At 31.7% G+C, this 20,358-nt stretch overlaps 1 protein-coding gene across 1 annotated transcript; it reads left to right on the top strand.

Moving 5' to 3' along the window:
• The first annotated feature begins 4,593 nt into the window (after positions 1-4,593).
• LOC132554838 (collagen alpha-1(XXVIII) chain-like) lies at positions 4,594-19,714 on the top strand. The gene is made up of 12 exons (XM_060219162.1): positions 4,594-4,681; positions 5,219-5,524; positions 5,734-5,875; positions 7,421-7,530; positions 9,036-9,344; positions 11,234-11,431; positions 12,165-12,377; positions 17,336-17,494; positions 17,792-18,159; positions 18,547-18,637; positions 19,241-19,320; positions 19,667-19,714. Exons 1-12 carry the CDS (start codon positions 4,594-4,596, stop codon positions 19,712-19,714), a joined length of 2,112 nt encoding a protein of 703 aa, XP_060075145.1.
• The last annotated feature ends 644 nt before the right edge of the window (positions 19,715-20,358 follow it).

Here is a 20,358-nt window from a genome sequence, read left to right as displayed (position 1 = left end):
GTACTAGTAGATAGAATATTTCCTGTATAACATTTATTCAGTATAAATATTTACCGACCAGAAGAAGATGTTTTACAAACATCCTGTTATTAGTATTATACTATTCCTGATCTAGGTCCAGTGTCACAACGTTACGGTCAAATGAAAAGATGGTGCTCTCAGTTTCCATGTGCTTAGGGGATGCTGTGAGAATGACAAATGTAGACCATTAGAGATCATCTAACGTCAACTGACATGGTATTGAGCAGGACAATGACATTAATTATCTTGGTCTAGTAGTATCATCGTTTAGGTTAAACGTAAGACCGTTACCGGTTCGGACTATTGTCTCTGGAATTATCTGTTACTACCAGTCCTAGTTGTCTCGTTATAAACACACACGAAATTCATTATAACGCCGAGAGAAACTACAATCCAGACTGAAAATTATTGGTAGCATGAGTTATAAAAAATCGAGATATCGCGCTTAGCTGTGAAAAGACGGGAATGGATTGACTTAGTGAAGATAACACACGTTGTCAGCTATATAGTAAATGCGCTTCAGTTACGTTATACCATCCGACAGAGTGAAACAAAGGGAGGTAACTGTTGTTGTCAGAATACGCTCTCATTCAGATTATGGAGTTATCTATTTAGAACTTTTACTTTTTCGTTTCGTAAAAATTATGTGATTTCCATATCAGAATCAGCATGGAAATTCTAAACAGAAGGCACACCTGATTTTTTTCTAGCAGACGATGATGACAAACTTGATAATACATTTCTTGTCATAATTTTGAGTTTTGCATATAACATAATCCCAGCTTCTTAGATTCCTTGTTTTGTCTGGAAAGGCCTTTAACTAAAGTCTAACAACTTCGGATTTTCGTTCTGAAAGTGGCAGGCTACCATTTTTGTTTCACTGGTAGACAATCTCATATACTGCATTAAGGTAAACTAAAGATATGTACGCAAATGTAGCACAGAATGTAAACATGAATAAATGTTTGGCTATAAATAGTAAAATAATTATAATATTCTAAAGTAAACATTATCTCTCGGATTTGTACTCATGACACAATAAAAAGCCGACCAAGAACTGCCCCAACACAATCTCAATATCTAATGGTGCTGTCACGAATCCATGTGCTCTTTATATCCCTTTTACGTCATTGTATAGAATCATAAATATATAAACATGATTAGTATTGTAAACGATACCACGACTAGTCAGTGGTATATGACTGGGATATACACCATATTTATGATAAATATTATATAAGATACCACGACTAGTCAGTGGTATATGACTGGGGTATACACCATATTTATGATAAATATTATATAAGGGGATATACACCATATTTATGATAAATATTATATAAGATACCACGACTAGGTAATGGTATATGATAGAAAACTGGGATATATACCAGAGATAAATTTTATATACAAAACACTCCACGTTCATGTGTAGATAAATCACAGAATCAAATCATTTGTCTACATTGTATGGGAAAACTCCAATATACAATTAGGATGTACGTTAATCTAGAGACTTTTATCAGTTATTCAAAGATATTAACAAAGTTGTATAAAACATATCTATAGCTTGACGTCTAATCCTACTTAGTATTGAACAGTAACCTGTGGAGAGAAATCTTACATCACAGTTCTGTAAATGGCAAAAAATTGACGTGAAGAATGTAGCAATGTGAATCAGTCCCTCGTCATCAGAGTGTGAATCTTACCTACATGTAGTTTGTAACTGACAACTGATTGACAGGTTAATTGTCCAGTGGTTTGACCAGTGGGTTAGTACATGGACACTGGGTTAAGTAATGAACTCGCGTGACCTCTGGAGGACATGACTAGTAGCGACATCTGTCCCGTTACACCGTAATGACTGTAACACTGGCTTCACACCGGACACGGTGACACATGACGTAAGAAATAAACATAGGTGTCAGTTTCACAGAAACACGTAACGAGGAAATTTACGAGGGGGACCAAATCCGATATCTCTCGAAACCATTCATTTTTATTGGGGTAGGAACGAGGAAGTGCTTTTCTTTTTATACAGAAATAAAACGGGGACTGTTTTTAATGTTGTGTAATTATCACGTGACCAACCTCGTTAACGACCGGACATGATTGAACGCAAAAGTTGGCTGAACTCTTTAGTTTCTTCCGGTACATGCAAACGCAGTCTTGTTCATGACGAATTAAATCACTGAATTAGATATCGAAGTCCGTGAATAAATCGATTATTGAACAAAAACACAGACGTTGTTCAAAATAAACGGAACGCAAATGTTTGTACGGATGAAGACCTTTACATGAGGAGCTTTCTGAGTTCCAATAAAGATCAGGAGTTGTGATCTATTTTTAACTTTTCAGATTTCACCCATCATACATACAGTTGTTACTGATCTAGGCGATGCATTGTCACCAAACAATTTGTAAAAACAGCGCAAACTGTAGATAAAATTCAAAATCCACTTTTCCTATTAATTCTGCATAAACTCTCATTTCAGATTCAAATGACAGTCATTTTCCCTTCAATCTTTTTATATATAAGAATTTATGAAAAAGATATTTTCTGGTTTTTATTTAATGTAATCAATTTATACGCAGTCGAGCTCTCGAATGTAACACCCAAGACTACTGAATATCGGAAAGTTTCTGTAAATGGTATAACAGGCTTCCAGGGTTCGCTGTCTGGTGATGTCAGTGTCCGCCAGTACGGGGTTACTCTGTGTCTTAAACAGGGTGTTACCTCCTACAGCAGGGTTCCAAGGACGAATTAATAACCCGTTATTTATAAATCATCCAGAAGCCTGGACATAACCCCTACATGACGGACTATTTTTTTTTGTTTCGACGTAACGTTGACATCACGCTGCTGGTATTAGACAAATGGTGAACAGAGCTTGTTGCTAGAAAGAGTCACGCCTTGTTTATAAAAAATGTCGTTTGTCTTATTTTGTTCTCTGTGTTGTCATTCATAATCTCATGAATATTGTTCTTATCAGGTTACTAGCTAGCATTAAGGACAAGTCTCTATAAGCATAAAAATGCTTTCTATTTTGGACTAATACAGACACAAAACAATAATAACATATGAATTATTTTTGAAATCTCCAGCCTCACATTTAAATTTGTAGTTTTTGAATTCATAGAGCCTTCATTTGAATGCTATTTAGATTTTCATAGATTTTGTAAAATATTTTGATATGAATTATTCCTAGACAAGATGAGAGAGACTTTGTATGTAAATTTTATATATAAGAATTACTTTGTATATAAAGTTTATAGATAAGAAAAACTTTGTATATAAAGTTTATAGATAAGAATTACTTTATATATAAAGTTTATAGATAAGAGAAACTGTATATAAAGTTTATAGATAAGAATTACTTTGTATATAAAGTTTATAGATAAGAGAAACTGTATATAAAGTTTATAGATAAGAATTACTTTATATATAAAGTTTATAGATAAGAGAAACTGTATATAAAGTTTATAGATAAGAGAAACTTTGTATATAAAGTTTATAGATAAGAGAAACTGTATATAAAGTTTATAGATAAGAAAAACTTTGTATATAAAGTTTATAGATAAGAGAAACTGTAGATAAAGTTTATAGATAAGAGAAACTGTATATAAAGTTTATAGATAAGAAAAACTTTGTATATAAAGTTTAGAGATAAGAGAAACTTTGTATATAAAGTTTATAGATAAGAGAAACTTTGTATATAACGTTTATTGATAAGAATTACTATGTATATAAAGTTTATTGATAAGAATTACTATGTATATAAAGTTTATAGATAAGAAAACTTTGTTTATAAAGTTTATAGATAAGAGAAACTTTGTATATAAAGTTTAGAGATAAGAAAAACTTTGTAGATAAAGTTTAAGTTGTATATAAAGTTTATAGATAAGAGAAACTTTATATAAAGTTTATAGATAAGAAAAACTTTGTAGATAAAGTTTATAGATAAGAGAAACTTTGTATATAAAGTTTATAGATAAGAGAAACTTTGTATATAAAGTTTATATGTATATAAAGTTTATTGATAAATTTGTATATAAAGTTTATAGATAAGAGAAACTTTGTATATAAAGTTTATTGATAAGAAAACTTTGTATATAAAGTTTATTGATAAGAAAAACTTTGTATATAAAGTTTATAGATAAGAGAAACTGTATATAAAGTTTATAGATAAGAGAAACTTTGTATAAAGTTTATAGATAAGAAAAACTTTGTAGATAAAGTTTATAGATAAGAGAAACTGTATATAAAGTTTATAGATAAGAGAAACTTTATATATAAAGTTTATAGATAAGAGAAACTGTATATAAAGTTTATTGATAAGAATTACTATGTATATAAAGTATATAAAGTTTATAAAGTTTATAAGAGAAACTGTATATAAACTTTATAGATAAGAGATATTTTGTATTTGACGTTTGATGGTTTTTATTCTTTGTATCTATGGTAAAAGATACATTATAGGTATTTTGTATTTATAAATATGATATATTTGTATTTGTATATAACGTTTGAGGGGTTTTATATTTTGTATTTATAGATAAAAGAAACCCAGAATGGATGATCCTCTCGGAGCAGTTTTTCGGAAGAAATGTCACCTGATATTACTTCTCATTGTCATCGCCACTACAGCGCATGCTCAGAGTGAGTGGTTTTGATAACTGTATACTATTTGCAGTGGTACCACAGCATTCCGTTTACAAGTGGTAATTGATGTTTGATTGACAACATGACTTAACTCGTCAATTCATTTGACAATAATGAAGGGTGTAAGATGTATGAGGGCCTTGTATCTTATTCTTAATCTATATTGAGATGTGTTATTTGTCTTTATGTCTGTACAATCAAAGATAGGACATACACACTTAATATTACATTGAAATTATCCGTGACGTCATAGTTGCAAGCTGGTAAATAAAACTAGTTAAGTCACAATATGTTTCTCACAAATCTAAAAACAAAACATTATGTTAAACAATAAATTATTTCCGAATCCCCCTTCGGAGGAGTTTTGTCACATTTTGGTATGAATTAACTTGGCTACTGATGATATTACTAAAATCTACAAAACAGAAATAACACGTTTATCAATAACATCAGAAGGACGAAGAATATCAATATTCATCGTGCGCATGTACAAAACACGTTTCCGTTTCCTGTCATTTTTGTTGATATTTTCAGATATCACTTGTGCGGTTCCGTCTGATGTGGTATTTGTTTTGGACGGTTCGGAAAGTCTAAGTGAAGTGAACTTTTCAAATATGAAGACATTTGTATTGGAATTACTGTCAAAGTTTCAAGTCTCGTACGCTTTCACGAGAGTTGGTGTGATTGTGTACGGGACCATACCAGGCGATATAGTCTATTTAGGATCAGTAAATTATCTACAGGTCCTGGAAATCACAATACGAAATCTTAACCAACCAAAATCCGGAACCGGAACCCCGAAAGCAATAGAAAGAATGCGCAGAATGTTCAACGAGAGGGGTAAGATTTTATTGTGTAGTTTTATGATACTATGTAGTGTAAAAGTAATTCATCTATTTCCGTTTATTGGACTGGACGCTATTTATGGTTACCTTATACCGCACAAACACTGTTACGTACAAACGCATAAGGAATTTCGGGGCTGTCCACGAACCTATTGCCTTCTGTATTTTATCATCACCATTCTTTGCTCGTGTTGTCATATTCAGGTCGATCGGGAGTGGATAAAGTAGGAATCGTCATCACTGATGGTCGGTCGGTATCACCAGAACAGACAAAACAACAGGCAGATCTCGCCAAGAGTGCAGGCATTAGTATCATCTCGATCGGCTTCGGCTCAAACGTCTTCCGGTAAGGCTTATAACATAGAAAATAAATTCCATGTGTTGTAGACACATCACTGTGTATGGTTTGTTGTATTGTAGAAGACACATCACTATGTATGGTTTGTTGTGTTGTAGAAGACACACCAATGTGTATGGTTTGTTGTGCTGTAGAAGACACATCGCTGTGTATGGTTTGTTGTGTTGTAGAAGACACATCACTATGTATGGTTTGTTGTGTTGTAGAAGACACACCAATGTGTATGGTTTGTTGTGTTGTAGAAGACACACCAATGTGTATGGTTTGTTGTGTTGTAGAAGACACACCAATGTGTATGGTTTGTTGTGTTGTAGAAGACACACCAATGTGTATGGTTTGTTGTGTTGTAGAAGACACACCACTGTGCATGGTTTGTTGTGTTGTAGAAGACACACCACTGTGCATGGTTTGTTGTGCTGTAGAAGACACACCATGGTTTGTTGTGTTGTAGAAGACACACCAATGTGTATGGTTTGTTGTGTTGTAGAAGACACACCACTGTGCATGGTTTGTTGTGCTGTAGAAGACACACCACTGTGTATGGTTTGTTGTGTTGTAGAAGACACATCACTATGTATGGTTTGTTGTGTTGTAGAAGACACACCAATGTGTATGGTTTGTTGTGTTGTAGAAGACACACCAATGTGTATGGTTTGTTGTGTTGTAGAAGACACACCAATGTGTATGGTTTGTTGTGTTGTAGAAGACACACCGTTGTAGAAGACACACCACTGTGCATGGTTTGTTGTGTTGTAGAAGACACACCACTGTGCATGGTTTGTTGTGTTGTAGAAGACACACCAATGTGTATGGTTTGTTGTGTTGTAGAAGACACACCACTGTGCATGGTTTGTTGTGCTGTAGAAGACACATCGCTGTGTATGGTTTGTTGTGTTGTAGAAGACACATCAATGTGTATGGTTTGTTGTGCTGTAGAAGACACATCACTGTGTATGGTTTGTTGTGCTGTAGAAGACACATCACCGTATATGGTTTGTTGTGCTGCAGAAGACACATCACCGTATATGGTTTGTTGTGCTGTAGAAGACACATCACCGTATATGGTTTGTTGTGCTGTAGAAGACACACCACTGTGTATGTTTTGTTGTGCTGTAGAAGACACACCACTGTGTATGGTTTGTTGTGCTGTAGAAGACACATCACCGTATATGGTTTGTTGTGTTGTAGAAGACACATCGCTGTGTATGGTTTGTTGTGCTGTAGAAGACACACCACTGTGTATGTTTTGTTGTGCTGTAGAAGACACACCACTGTGTATGTTTTGTTGTGCTGTAGAAGACATATAATTGTGTATGGTTTGTTGTGCTGTAGAAGACACACCACTGTGTATGTTTTGTTGTGCTGTAGAAGACATATAATTGTGTATGGTTTGTTGTGCTGCAGAAGACACATCACCGTATATGGTTTGTTGTGCTGTAGAAGACACTACTGTGTATTGGTAGTTGGTTGATAACATCCACTGATGGTTGAAGACTCTCATTATGACCTGTTTATAATAACATTGTTATCTAGGACGGAACTAGAACAGATAGCTAGCAGCAGCTCCCTGGTGTTTGAATCTAACGACTTCAACATGCTTCTCAGTGAAGTGGAGGTCGCCATGCGGAGCCTCATCTGCCATGGTAAGTTATGTTTTCTTTGACTAATTATTTAGAGTCTGATTTCGAAAAAAAATTATGTTACGAGAGCTGATTGGTAGGTTGTGAGTCTTATATTGAACAAGATAAGCAGGGATGTCCTTTTTCAGCCCTATTATTCCCTGACTATTTCAGGCTGCGTACCCGAAGACTGGTATTATTTGCCAGTCTATGTCGAACAGGTACCACTCTTATGTAAACAAGGCAAATGACTTTTGCAAAATGGAAAAAAATCGCTGAAAGAGCAATGATTCAATATTTACGCAAGAAAAGTCGCGCACTAAAGGATATCCAAACTGATATTGTAGCAACTACTACTCATATGCTACAGTAAAAAGGTGAATGGCGGAATTAAAACGTGGCAGGCAGAGCCTTGGGGATGACGCCCGTCCTGGAAGGCCTGTTACTATATTAACCCAAGAAATGGTGAATAAAGTTCATGATATTGTTATGGCTGAGAGGCGAGTTACAGAGAGATATATAGCCAGTACGTTCCGTTCTTACGGAAGATCTTGCAATGAGAAAGGGTACTAAGACTTCTGACAGTTGATCAGAAGCACACCGAGCCATGCTAATCTTAAGATTTTGGAGGTAGATCCTGCCTGAGGTTTGTGTGACCCCAGAGGTCAAACAACAGTCTAAACAACGGAAGCACCCTGGTTCATCCCCGCCGAAGAAGGCAAAGACTTTTCCATCACCCGGAAAGGTTATGGCCGCGGTTTACTGAGATGCTGATGGTATTCTGATGATAGATTATATGTAAAAGGGACGAACAATCAATGGCACAGACTATGCATCATTTCTTGGGCAGTTAAGAGAAAATATTAAACTCAAACATCTCGGAAACCGCAATAAAGTTATGTTGTTTAACAGGACGATGATCATGTTCACAAGTCTGTTATTGCAATGCTGGCATGAACGATTTCCAAAATTGAAAAATATAACCACTTTTTGTCAGATGATGACGTCATACATGCTGTGGAGGACATTCTGAGCGGCAAAGAAAGCAAAAGTGGCATTAAGAGCCTTAAACATCGCTGGCAAAAAGGGGATTACTTTGAAAAGTAAAGCAATATGTCCGCCAAAAGTCAAACGTTTAGATATGAGGCTCACAGCTTATCAATCAGCCCTCGTAATGTATAAAGAATCATTATACTTTGATATGAGGTGTTTTAAGATTTAGGTATATTAGTAGTATATGAACCTATGTTTTATATGCCTGAAAATTAAAACAGACCTTGTCACCCTCCTGCAGACAAGAAACAATCATGGAATACTATTATAGAGGTGATGACCCACGCATCCCAGGCTTAACAATAGCTGTTTTATTCTTTAAATTTTACCAAGAGTTAAAATCATCAAGGTATCAATTTTCATGATTTTAGTCCATTTTCGAAAATTTGAACACCTTGAGAACAGCAACATCTATAGTAGTATATAACCATTAACACATGTATGAACTATAAATAGAAGGTTATTTCCAATGACAGTGATTACTACCACCATTACCACCACCACAACTACAACCACTACTACTACGCCTGCGCCAACTACTCAGGCGCCAACTACCCAGGCGCCCACCACCCTGGCGCCAACTACTCAGGCCCCGACCACACCGGCGCCGACGACCAGGGCACCAACGACGCAAGCGCCGACCACGCAAGCGCCTATCACGCAAGCACCTACCACGCAAGCGCCGACGACTCCGCAGCCAATGACACAAGCGCAAACTACACGACGTCCAATAACACCGATTCCTACACTGCCCCCTACCGGCAGTCTGTTATCAACTGTGATAAGTAAGTGTTGTAAAGGGTTCTTTGTTCCCATACTCTGTCAGAGGCTGATTCACGGCCAAAACACAAATATTAATTAAAAATGTCACATTTTTTGTGATTATATCATCACACACTAACGGGTAAATATGTTTGTGATTATATCATCACACTAACAGGTAAATATTTTTGTTATTATATCATCACACACTAACAGGTAAATATGTTTGTGATTATATCATCACACACTAACGGGTAAATATGTTTGTGTTATATCATCACACACACTAACGAAATATGTTTGTGATTATATCATCACACATCAAAATATGTTTGTGATTATATCACACACTAACGGGTAACGGATTATATCATCACACACTAACGGTAAATATGTTTGTGATTATATCATCACACTAACGGGTAAATATGTTTGTGATTATATCATCACACTAACGGGTAAATATGTTTGTGATTATATCATCACACTAACGGGTAAATATGTTTGTGATTATATCATCACACACTAACGGGTAAATATGTTTGTATCATCACACTAACGTGATTATATCATCACACACTAACGGGTAAATATGTTTGTGATTATATCATCACACTAACGGGTAAATATGTTTGTGATTATATCATCACACACTACACACTAACGGGTAAATATGTTTGTGATTATATCACACTCACACACACACACTAACGGGTAAATATGTTTGTGATTATATCATCACACACTAACGGGTAAATATGTTTGTGATTATATCATCACACACTAACGGGTAAATATGTTTGTGATTATATCATCACACACTAACGGGTAAATATGTTTGTGATTATATCATCACACTAACAGGTAAATATGTTTGTTATTTGGGTAAATATGTTTGTGATTATATCATCACACTAACGGGTAAATATGTTTGTGATTATATCATCACACACTAACGGGTAAATATGTTTGTGATTATATCATCACACACTAACGGGTAAATATGTTTGTGATTATATCATCACACACTAACGGGTAAATATGTTTGTGATTATATCATCACACACTAACGGGTAAATATGTTTGTGATTATATCATCACACACTAACAGGTAAATATTTTTGTGATTATATCATCACACACTAACGGGTAAATATTTTTGTGATTATATCATCACACTAACGGGTAAATATGTTTGTGATTATATCATCACACACTAACGGGTAAATATGTTTGTGATTATATCATCACACACTAACGGGTAAATATGTTTGTTATTATATCATCACACTAACGGGTAAATATGTTTGTGATTATATCATCACACACTAACGGGTAAATATGTTTGTGATTATATCATCACACACTAACGGGTAAATATGTTTGTGATTATATCATCACACACTAACAGGTAAATATGTTTGTGATTATATCATCACACACTAACGGGTAAATATGTTTGTGATTATATCATCACACACTAACGGGTAAATATGTTTGTGATTATATCATCACACACTAACGGGTAAATATGTTTGTGATTATATCATCACACACTAACGGGTAAATATGTTTGTGATTATATCATCACACTAACGGGTAAATATGTTTGTGATTATATCACACACTAACGGGTCACACTAACGGGTAAACATATTTGTGATTATATCATCACACACTAACGGGTAAATATGTTTGTGATTATATCACACACTAACGGGTAAATATGTTTGTGATTATATCATCACACACTAACGGGTAAATATGTTTGTGATTATATCATCACACACTAACGGGTAAATATGTTTGTGATTATATCATCACACTAACGGGTAAATATTTTTGTGATTATATCATCACACTGTATCTATATACATTACATATATTCATATATATGAATATATTTTTGCAGGTGACCTTTGTCCTAATTGTATAATTGGACGTAACTGGGGTTACAGGCCCTATCCAGGTGACTGCACGCGGTACATCTCCATGTTTCCCGACGGTCGGGGTGGACGGGTGTCCAGTGTACAGAAATGTCCTTTCGGATCGTGGTGGGACTCTTACAGCGTATCCTGTCGCTATCCGGTCGATGTCTCGTGCACTGACGGTAAGTTTAAACCTGTTGACCTTATAAGGCAAAAATGTAAACAAAACTGATAAAAACACGTAATGATGATATGACATTGTTTATGTATGTACATTCTGTGTATCATTTGCCGATATGTTACAACTATACCGATCTGTAGTACATGTAAATATTTACTACACGTTACACTGATTTGGTCTGTGTATACCAGGTGGTGTCGTCACAGGTCCAGAGTTGTCGAACTTTAGTACGACGACTTAAAAAAAAACATTGAAGTAACTGTGCGAAGATAATTTCTTAAGATCATCGTTTTTAAGGTTACTGACGTCATCATTTGGTTAAGCGGTAAATTCAAACACAATTTTTTATTCAAATTACGAAAATTATGATAACAGCATTTACTTATAACAGCATTTATTTATTACCTACATCTCGACCTGACTACTTCAGTCCACAGGGATCTATGACGCAGAGATACAGAATGTCAGTGTGGTGACTGATGGTAGAATGTCACCTGTTTATAGCTGTTTACCTTGCACTTTACATGTGTACAAAGGGAAAAAAATCTATACCGTTTTTGTCAATGTTAACAAAGAATACATCATTCGTCACGTGACGTTATATTACGGTGTACTTAAACGTCATATAATATATGCTTTGTACCAGTTATATTAACTACCAACAGACAATATACTTAATTACTGTTTACTACCTGTAACAATGACTGATATTTGTAATGATTTACCTGATATAGATCCGTGCCGAGGGGTCAGTTATGGAGCTTTCCCGATGGAAGACGTCTGCTCCGGGTTTTGGTTTTGCATCAACGGCAAAGCCTATCCGTCCTGTTGTCCGAAACAAAACCAGCGTTTCCTTGGTAACGGGCCCCAGCTGAACTGTTCTGATACTCCCTTTTGTCCCGACAGCTGTCCTCCAGCTGACCTGAACAGACTGGTGGGGACGATCGGTAAGTGACGACATTTGTGTAGATCAGTTACTGCACTTCTCTCAGGTCCATATAGTCACCCAACATAATAGCAGAGACGTGATATATACGTCTCTGATAATAGCAAACAGTACAAACATTTACGTCATTACTTTTCATTTCATTCTTTTTCTTCGAATATCGTTATTTAAATACGTATGTCAATCGCAGTTTGGAATTAAATAAGTTTGAAGGATTACGTTGTACATACTCAATACCCCTTGATTAGAACCATAGACATATTTACCGAATCACCGACATATTTACCGAATCACCGACATATTTACCGAATCACCGACATATTTACGGAGTCACCGACTTATTTACCGAATCACCGACATGTTTAGGGATTCACCGACATATTTACCGAATCACCGACATATTTACCGAGTCACCGACATATTTACCGAATCACCGACATATCTACCGAGTCACCGACATATTTACCGAATCACCGATATATTTACGGAGTTACCGACATATCTACCGAATCACCGAGCAGGAGAAGAAACACCGAGAACTAATAGTGTTTTTTTTTCTTTGCTTATGAACGGACATTTGTAACCGACTGTTAATTTTTTTTTAAATCTCCGGAGCTAGATTATGATATTTCTGACCACTTGTATATTTATGGAGGAATAAAGAATATGAATTCATTATAATGGTCAAGTTAACCCAACATCTCGATGATATTTTTTTCTGTAAAATATTACTCATTGTAACTGGTCATACTTTGAATAACCAAGAAAGTCCTCAAACACCTAACTAACCAACCGTGACCGTGACAGGCAAGGTGTTTACAGATGAAGTATGAACTATCGCTGACAATAACTTACCCGGATTAATTATCAGAAATTACCTTATAAGGATTAGTTCATTTCTTTCTACTTATGTATTTTACTTGGTAAACAGAAGTTTATGAATAATGCTAATTTAAAACTTTCATTAATTAAATTATCAAATATTGTAGGATGGATTTATATATAATTAAATATTGTAGGATGGATTATCTATATAATTAAATATTGTAGGATGGATTTATATATAATTAAATATTGTAGGATGGATTTATATATAATTAAATATTGGGATTTTATATATAATTAAATATTGTAGGATGGATTTATTATAATTAAATATTGTAGGATGGATTTATATATAATTAAATATTGTAGGATGGATTTATATATAATTAAATATTGTAGGATTATATATAATTAAATATTGAGGATTTATATATATAATTAAATATTGTAGGATGGATTTATATATAATTAAATATTGTAGGATGGATTTATATATAATTAAATATTGTAGATTTATATATAATTAAATATTGTAGGATGGATTTATATATAATTAAATATTGTAGGATGGATTTATATATAATTAAATATTGTAGGATGGATTTATATATAATTAAATATTGTAGGATGGATTTATATATAATTAAATATTGTAGGATGGATTATATATAATTAAATATTGTAGGATATATAATAAATTTGTAATTTATATATAATTAAATATTGTAGGATGGATTTATATATAATTAAATATTGTAGGATGGATTTATATATATTAAATATTGTGGAATGGATTTATATATAATTATATATATTAAATATTGTAGGATGGATTTATATATAATTAAATATTGTAGGATGGATTTATATATAATATTGTAGGATGGATTTATATATAATTAAATATTGTAGGATGGATTTATATATAATTAAATATTGTAGGATGGATTTATATATAATTAAATATTGTAGGATGGATTATATATATAATTAAATATTGTAGGATGGATTTATATATAATTAAATATTGTAGGATATATAATTAAATATTGTAGGATGGATTATATATATAATAAATATTGTAGGATGGATTATCTATATAATTAAATATTGTAGGATGGATTTATATATAATTAAATATTGTAGGATGGATTTATATATAATTAAATATTGTAGGATGGATTTATATATAATTAAATATTGTAGGATGGATTTATATATAATTAAATATTGTAGGATGGATTTATATATAATTAAATATTGTAGGATGGATTTATATATAATTAAATATTATAGGATGGATTTATATATATAATTAAATATTGTAGGATGGATTATATATATAATTAAATATTGTAGGATGGATTTATATATAATTAAATATTGTAGGATGGAATATATAATTAAATATTGTAGGATGGATTTATATATAATTAATTTGTAATGGATTTATATATGTAGGATGGATTATATATATTAAATATTGTAATATATATATTGTAGGATGGATTTATATATAATTAAATATTGTAGGATGGATTTATATATAATTAAATATTGTAGGATGGATTTATATATAATTAAATATTGTAGGATGGATTTATATATAATTAAATATTGTAGGATGGATTATATATAATTAAATATTGTAGGATGGATTTATATATAATTAAATATTGTAGGATGGATTTATATATAATTAAATATTGTAGGATGGATTTATATATAATTAAATATTATAATTAAATATTGTAGGATGGATTTATATATAATTAAATATTGTAGGATTTTAATATAATTATTGTAGGATGTATAATTAAATATTGTAGGATGGATTTATATATAATTAAATATTGTAGGATGGATTTATATATAATTAAATATTGTAGGATGGATTTATATATAATTAAATATTGTAGGATGGATTTATATATAATTAAATATTGTAGGATGGATTAGCTATATAATTAAATATTGTAGGATGGATTTATATATAATTAAATATTGTAGGATGGATTAGCTATATAATTAAATATTGTAGGATGGATTTATATATAATTAAATATTGTAGGATGGATTTATATATAATTAAATATTGTAGGATGGATTTATATATAATTAAATATTGTAGGATATATATATAATTAAATATTGTAGGATGGATTTATATATAATTAAATATTGTAGGATGGATTTATATATAATTAAATATTGTAGGATGGATTTATATATAATTAAATATTGTAGGATGGATTTATATATAATTAAATATTGTAGGATGGATTTATATATAATTAAATATTGTAGGATGGATTAGCTATATAATTAAATATTGTAGGATGGATTAGCTATATAATTAAATATTGTAGGATGGATTTATATATAATATATGGATATATATAATTAAATATTGTAGGATGGATTTATATATAAAATTTGTAAATATTGTATATTAATATAATTAAATATTGTAGGATGGATTTATATATAATTAAATATTTATATATAATTAAATATTGTAGGATGGATTTATATATAATTAAATATTGTAGGATGGATTTATATATAATTAAATATTGTAGGATGGATTTATATATAATTAAATATTGTAGGATGGATTTATATATAATTAAATATTGTAGGATGGATTTATATATAATTAAATATTGTAGGATGGATTTATATATAATTAAATATTGTAGGATGGATTTATATATAATTAAATATTGTAGGATGGATTTATATATTATTAAATATTGTAGGATGGATTTATATATAATTAAATATTGTAGGATGGATTAGCTTCATAATTAAATATTGTAGGATGGATTTATATATTATTAAATATTGTAGGATGGATTTATATATAATTAAATATTGTAGGATGGATTTATATATAATTAAATATTGTAGGATGGATTTATATATAATATAATTAAATATTGTAGGATGGATTTATATATAATTAAATATTGTAGGATGGATTTATATATAATTAAATATTGTAGGATGGATTTATATATAATTAAATATTGTAGGATTTATATATATAATTAAATATTGTAGGATATATATATAAATATTGTAGGATATTTATATATAATTAAATATTGTAGGATGGATTATATATATAATTATATATATTGTAGGATGGATTTATATATAATTAAATATTGTATATATAATTAAATATTGTAGGATGGATTTATATATAATTAAATATTGTAGGATGGATTTATATATAATTAAATATTGTAGGATGGATTTATATATAATTAAATATTGTAGGATGGATTTATATATAATTAAATATTGTAGGATGGATTTATATATAATAAATATTGTAGGATGGATTATATATAATTAAATATTGTAGGATGGATTTATATATAATTAAATATTGTAGGATGGATTTATATATAATTAAATATTGTAGGATGGATTAGCTATATAATTAAATATTGTAGGATGGATTTATATATAATTAAATATTGTAGGATGGATTTATATATAATTAAATATTGGATGGATTATATATAATTAAATATTGTAGGATGGATTTATATATAATTAAATATTGTAGGATGGATTATAATATATATATATTTAAATATTGTAGGATGGATTTATATATAATTAAATATTGTAGGATGGATTATCTATATAATTGAATATTGTAGGATGGATTATCAATATAATTGAATATTGTAGGATGGATTATCAATATAATTAAATATTGTAGGATGGATTTATATATAATTAAATATTGTAGATGGATTAGCTATATAATTAAATATTGTAAATATTGTAGGATGGATTATATATAATTAAATATTGTAGGATGGATTTATATATATTAAATATTGTAGGATGGATTTATATATAATTAAATATTGTAGGATGGATTTATATATAATTAAATATTAATTAAATGTAGGATGGATTATCTATATAATTGAATATTGTAGGATGGATTATCTATATAATTAAATATTGTAGGATGGATTTATATATAATTAAATATTGTTGGATGGATTAGCTATATAATTAAATATTGTAGGATGGGTTAGCTAGGTTATAGCTAGCGTTGATGTTTATTTCAATATCACATTTATTCTGATTTTTTTGTTTCAGTATGTGCTAGCTATCCCCATCCTTCAGACAGAACAAAGTATTTGGAATACGCGCCCGGAAGTGGAAATATAACACGCGACTGCGCAACAGGAACATATTTTATTTCAAATGACTGCGCATGCACTGGAATCGATAACCTAGCCAGTCTTCCTCTCCAAAGTAAGCAAAGAGCGAAAATAAACGGTTTGGAACTGAAATCCAGACATAATTATAATCAACTCACGGGACTTCTTACATATCTTTGATAAAACCACGAGTGGACCATCATCTTTATTATCGTGTTTAATTTGATAAATAATTTCATTATCTTTATCAATGAAGTCATTCAAATTGTTAGAGATTTAGATAAAAGTTGTGACACTTACATATCAGAAATTCCGTTATAAAATGTTTGATATGCTCCTGTTATTATGAAATCGAGTGTTGTATTTAATATCACCTTTGAATTGTTTACAGCGTGTAACCCTCAGGTTTATTTAAATTTCGATGACAACTTCAGCGACCTGTCTGGCAATGAGATTGCAGCCGGACTGGAAAACGTTGCCTTGGATACCAAAGAAGCTAAGTTTTCCGGCGACGGAATGATTAATATGTGGAGGTTTTCAAATTCTGATTTTCGTCAAACTCTAGTTATCACGTTTATGTTCCGACCTGAAAATGTGGGCACCCCCGGACCAATCCAAGCCCTCGTCACAAACTGCGTATTTAGTGACCAGGAGGAAGCCTCGGTGGCCATCAGTGTTGTTCCTGGAAGTGCTCCAAGCGTTCTGTATTTTAAGACGGAGACGACACGTGGTGCGGCGGAGGTGTTTGTCCCATACGACGTAAGTATTTAAATATTATAGGATGGATTAGCTATATAATTAAATATTGTAGGATGGATTATCTATATAATCTATATGTACCGTGTTGTGGTATGTGACACGTACCGTGTTGTGGTATGTGACACTATTATCGTACCGTGTTGTGGTATGTGACACTATTATCGTACCGTGTTGTGGTATGTGACACTATTATCGTACCGTGTTGTGGTATGTGACACTATTATCGTACCGTGTTGTGGTATGTGATAACTACAACAATGAGACTGTTTGGTTTAGCTCTCTTTGTGCTTTTCCAGGGATCTCCGTGTAAATCTTTCTGGCGTTTAAATTTGCTGTCGTTTCATTGAATTCAAGATTTAGATAATATGTCTGTATTTTTGTTTTCAGCCTTCTATAATGAGCAGTGTAGTATACATCTATGATGGAGTGACGCTGACTGGGCGTGTCAACAACGAGGTTCGCTCTACACCCCTCACCGGTAGGTACACACACTCATCTTGTCAAACGTGAAAACTTGTCCGGTAAGATTACGGAGGGTACAACATGAATATTTAAGTTTTACTATGCTAACCCAAAGGAATATGTACTATTTGTATTAAAAGCTTGATAGAAAGGACAAATCCGTTTCCTGGAAGGATTCAGAAGTTTAGAAATACTGATGTTAGCTATTAAATACACTTACTGTAATGTTGTAACTTTGATGTAAGTTTTTGACGTCTTGTTAATACTGTAAAGTGTGGTTGAGAGAAAATAAAAATGTGAAATCTCATAGTTTTTTTTTTTTAAATTCTAATTTTTAATTGATACCTGTGTCACGTGACTGTGAAGTATACAAATTGTTACCAATCTTACACCTGGGAAGATAGGTTTTATTACAGTATTGTGTATATTATACATATATCATAATAAAGTTTATATGTAATTTATACCTTAATTGTTCTAGATCTGATATCATGGTAATAGGGTTTCTGAGAAGCAGATTTTATCAGAGTCCATTCATTGTCAGATTTCGTTTCGGGAAAAGTCACCTGCAAGGCAAAATACTCGTAAGGAATTTTACCAGAAATCGTTTGTCTTACAGGTGATATATTACGTCGGCAGAGTGGTATCGTTATCGGTGCCGGAAGTAAGATGGCAAACTACAGAGGTCACCTTGATGAGGTACTTATGCTGACAATTCACATAAATAGTTTACAATGTGATCAGTCTACATTGATTTGGGGATTGAACAGAATAAGAGTAGAACTCTAAACAGAAGCCGTTTAGAACAAAGTTCGTTTGAATGCAATCTTTGACCGTAAAGCCATAGTAATAATATATATTGGTCATTTCACTTTTGCTTGTTATATACTAAATATTCCCTGCAGAACCCACTCCTTGCCACCAAAACAGCGAATGCTTAAAAGATTAATTACATTTACAACAATTTTTTCAAGTATTCGAGAATGTTCTCATGTTGTTCTAATTTTTGTTCAAATATGTGAGTTTGTGTTCTTTTTTTCCACAGTTCAAACTATACACCTGTTTTCCGAGCGGGACAAATGGCCGACGATGACGTCACGCCGCGCAGTACTCAGTTCCGACGAGGAGAAATTTGATTGGACCTTTACTGTTTTGTTTAGTTTCGTCTTTCGCTTGTTGACACTGTATATAAAAGTGTACTCCGGCAGTGCCCTGTCTGAAGTGTCGTTTATATATAATGGTATTTAAAGAGATTTTATATGATTAGTCATCGTTGTTTATTATTTACGATGTAAACAAATATGATTTATATTAGTACCGCTTTATTTCATCATAACAAAGGTCTTATTTTAATCTGAATTCTAATGTTCATATTTTTTATTTTGATAATATCATAAATGTTTTAAACTCGAGAAGAGTTGTACTTAAACAGTAATTGACATTGAATCGTTCATAGCTTTGCTACATTTCCATGGTGTTTATAGCTAAATCAGACATCTGTTTTATGAGTCGCTGTGTAATTCTTCCCTGTTAGGTGTAGCAGAGACATATATGTCTCTAAGTATAGTGTATTTATTTATAACTATCAATTATTGGGTAGATTTTGTTCTTTGTAAATAACTTTATAACATGTAATATTCGCTGTTTTTAAGGTTTCAGTGTGTCACAGTGTTGTTTTATAGCCGATATCGTTCAGTGTGTTGATATCACTTTAACACTGTTGGGACCAAATAACTT

This window comes from Ylistrum balloti, unplaced genomic scaffold (genome assembly GCF_031769215.1).
Source record: "Ylistrum balloti isolate Yb309-2 unplaced genomic scaffold, AGI_CSIRO_Ybal_v1 Utg370448, whole genome shotgun sequence".
NCBI lineage: Eukaryota > Metazoa > Mollusca > Bivalvia > Pectinida > Pectinidae > Ylistrum > Ylistrum balloti.
Note: the sequence above shows the minus strand (reverse complement) of the source record. Positions and strands in the feature narration are given on the sequence as shown.

Bases quoted from the DNA above. Each gene is read 5' to 3' on its own strand.
- LOC132554838 (XM_060219162.1), top strand. From the start codon at position 4,594: ATGGATGATCCTCTCGGAGCAGTTTTTCGGAAGAAATGTCACCTGATA. The intron at 5,525-5,733 runs GTAAGATTTTAT...TGTCATATTCAG, and splicing joins CAGAATGTTCAACGAGAGGG to GTCGATCGGGAGTGGATAAA. The intron at 18,638-19,240 runs GTAGGTACACAC...TTTGTCTTACAG, and splicing joins TCGCTCTACACCCCTCACCG to GTGATATATTACGTCGGCAG.